The 2,933-nt window shown below is 43.6% G+C and overlaps 1 protein-coding gene across 1 annotated transcript in view; it reads left to right on the plus strand.

Annotated features, from left to right (window-relative positions):
- The window catches only part of LOC115290733 (xanthine dehydrogenase/oxidase-like), a 76,714-nt gene that overhangs the window by 46,545 nt on the left and 27,236 nt on the right, over positions 1-2,933 (plus strand). Inside the window, 2 exon segments of the mRNA XM_029938558.1 lie at positions 58-141; positions 1,571-1,740. Of these exon segments, the coding sequence (XP_029794418.1) occupies positions 58-141; positions 1,571-1,740 (254 nt within the window).

Genomic DNA, 2,933 nt, shown 5'->3' on the forward strand with positions numbered 1-2,933 from the left:
AGGGTGGGATCAATGATAGACCTAGTCATGATCACTCCTGTTAACTTGCCTCCACAGCAGTGTGGCAAGCTGGACCCCACCCATGCCAGTGCCACCCTACTCTTTCAGAAAGACCCTCCAGCCAACGTCCAGCTCTTCCAAGTGAGTATACGTGATGTGTGGCTAATATCAAGGGCCCTTGCAAGGCCCATCAGATGATGCTGAGCACTGGTGAATGACCAACTCGAGTCGTATGTAGGTGCTTGAAGCTCCTTACTGCTTTGGGTAAATATCCAGTGAAGAAAATGGGAATCATATGAATGTCAATGAAGCTACTTTCCTCCTTCCTTACCCCAGTTTGTTCTCTCTTGGATTACTCTCATCTTCACTTGCTTTTTAAAGAATAAAATAAAATATTGTCCCCATTTTGTCTTTTCTGGTACCTCTCTGGGGCTGATGTGCAAAGCCAGGTGTTCTCCTGACCATAACAACAAAACAATAACTTTCTGTCAATAGCAATTTTTGAGGAGCACTAGGTAAAAGATGGACTTTTTCTGTAGACACTTTAGATTTTGTGGGCCATACAGTTTCTGTTGAAACTCCTCAAGTTTGTCTTTATAGCATAAAAGCAATGAAAGCCAATACATAAATGAATGTGTGTGACTATATACCAATAAAACTTTATTTATACAAAGCACGCATTGGGCCATATTTGCCCCACAAGCCTCAATTTGTGGACCCTTGCACTAGAGTATAGGGATCCAGAGCGTGAACTCTGGGCTCCACTGCCAGGACTTGAATTCAAACTCTGCCATTTTGTGACTTCTTCCCTGTGGATTTTGGGCAAGTTACTTATGCCCACCTATAAGTGTCCCTAATGATGGCACCTGCTTCATCAGATGGTTCTGAGGATTAAATGTGTTAATAAAAGTAAATAGCTTGGATTAGCTCCTGGCATATACTAAACATTCAGTGCAATGTTAGCCATTATTATTATTTCTTTAAAAAACACGTAAAACAGAATTTTGTTATAAATACCTTTTGGAACACTTTGGAAAGTACAGAAAGATATAATGAAGAAAACAACAATCACCCAAGGTCCCACCTCTAAGAGAAATTCATTATAGTTTTGTTTACTTCTTTCAATTTTTTCCTATGCATACATGGACATGGCTATGCTATATTTATAACATATATTTTTTCCTACAAAATTCAAATCAGCATATGCACACACAATGTTTTCTGTTCTGTTTTTACATTTAACATGAACGTTCTTTCCTTCTAATTTAAATTCTTCAAAAGTATGTCTTAATAGTTGCATACTATTCGATCGTATGCATATAGCATATGCTTTTTACTCAACCCCCAACGAATGGACATTGAGGTTCTTCTTTAGTTATTGGGGTTTTTTTCCCTGTGTATTGTGATACTATGACCCTTTGCAATGCCTTTCTGTTCCTTTGCCCTGTGCCCCTCCTGCCTCATCCATCCTCCTCAGGTTTGCTTTGGCTGAAGCTCTTTGCAGTTTCCCAGGCCTATAGGGAAACAGTGTCCTCTGCAGCTCAGCTTGACTGTGATCATGTCGTTCCAGGAGGTGCCCAAGGGTCAGTCTGAAGAGGACATGGTGGGTCGGTCCCTGCCCCACCTGGCCGCGGCCATGCAGGCATCTGGGGAGGCCGTGTACTGTGACGACATCCCTCGCTACGAGAATGAGCTATCGCTCCGGCTGGTCACCAGCACCCAAGCCCACGCCAAGATCAAGTGAGTGTAGTAAATAGACTGAGGGAGGAGGGTGCTGGGAGGCTCCTCCAGGGTTGCCTGAGAGATTACATTAGACCCAAAAAGGGAGTGAGGAGCATTTAACAGGAGCAGATTAGATCTGGGCTAAACTTCAATGCAAAATTTCACGAGACCTTGAGTCAGTGCTAAGGGGCAGAGCATTACCTTAGAGTCGGACAGACCTGGGATCGTGTCTCTGTTCCAGTGTTTACCAACTGTGACCATGGCTTGGGATGTTTAAGCTCTCAGTTTCTCTATTCATAACAGGGTGTTTTCATGATGATCAGTGATAGAGTCCATGGAGGACCTAGCGGAGAAGGGTCACCTACCCATCTGTTGAATTTTTAGAGCCCAAATGACAAGAATCGCCACCTCTATAATAATAATAATAATACCCAACACTCATATGGCACTTAATGTTTGCTTCAGCCTTTAAAGCATTTTGCGTATCTTGTCACATTTACTCCTCACAACAATCCTATAAGCAGGTCCTATTATTAACTCCCTGTTCCAGATAAGGAAACTGAGGCACAAAGATGGTAAGTTACTTGTCCTAGGTCCTAGAGTTGGTACTAATGAAGCTGGAGTTTGAAGCCAGGTGGCATTAGCAGCTGGGCTGTGTTGCTCTGGATGTTCAGACCAGAGACTGCATGCGATCTCCTGGTGGGCATAGGACACACACCCTGCTGAATACAGCAGGTAGGAGAATCCCTCCCTTGGGCCCTGCCACTGCATGGATTAGGAGTCCAGTCTCCCCATCGTTGGTTTCTTCCTCTGCTGCTCCTTTGCGGCACTCAGGCTCCAGGAATGGTAACCTGAACACAGAGAAAACCTAACAGATAGGTAAACTCTTCCAGCTGTCTGAAAAAATAAGATGTTTAAGATGATATGGTTGTCATCTATTGGGTAAATGCATTTGACTTTATTTCTTTGTCTTGAGCCCATACTGAACATACTGACCACAATCCACATTGTCTACATCTTTGCTTTATCTGAGTGATGTGTGAATGGATATAAAGGATGGGGGGGGGGGCTCTGTAGTAATGGCAATGATCTGGACTTTCCTTCCTGTGTGCACTTGGAAAGGAGTGAGGTGCAGCAAAAGTGGACAAGGCTTTGGCTCTTCATAATCTAACCTCAGTCATAATCCCAGCTACACTGCTCTCTGGTGGGTG

Source organism: Suricata suricatta, chromosome 4 (genome assembly GCF_006229205.1).
Source record: "Suricata suricatta isolate VVHF042 chromosome 4, meerkat_22Aug2017_6uvM2_HiC, whole genome shotgun sequence".
In the NCBI taxonomy this organism is placed as follows: domain Eukaryota; kingdom Metazoa; phylum Chordata; class Mammalia; order Carnivora; family Herpestidae; genus Suricata; species Suricata suricatta.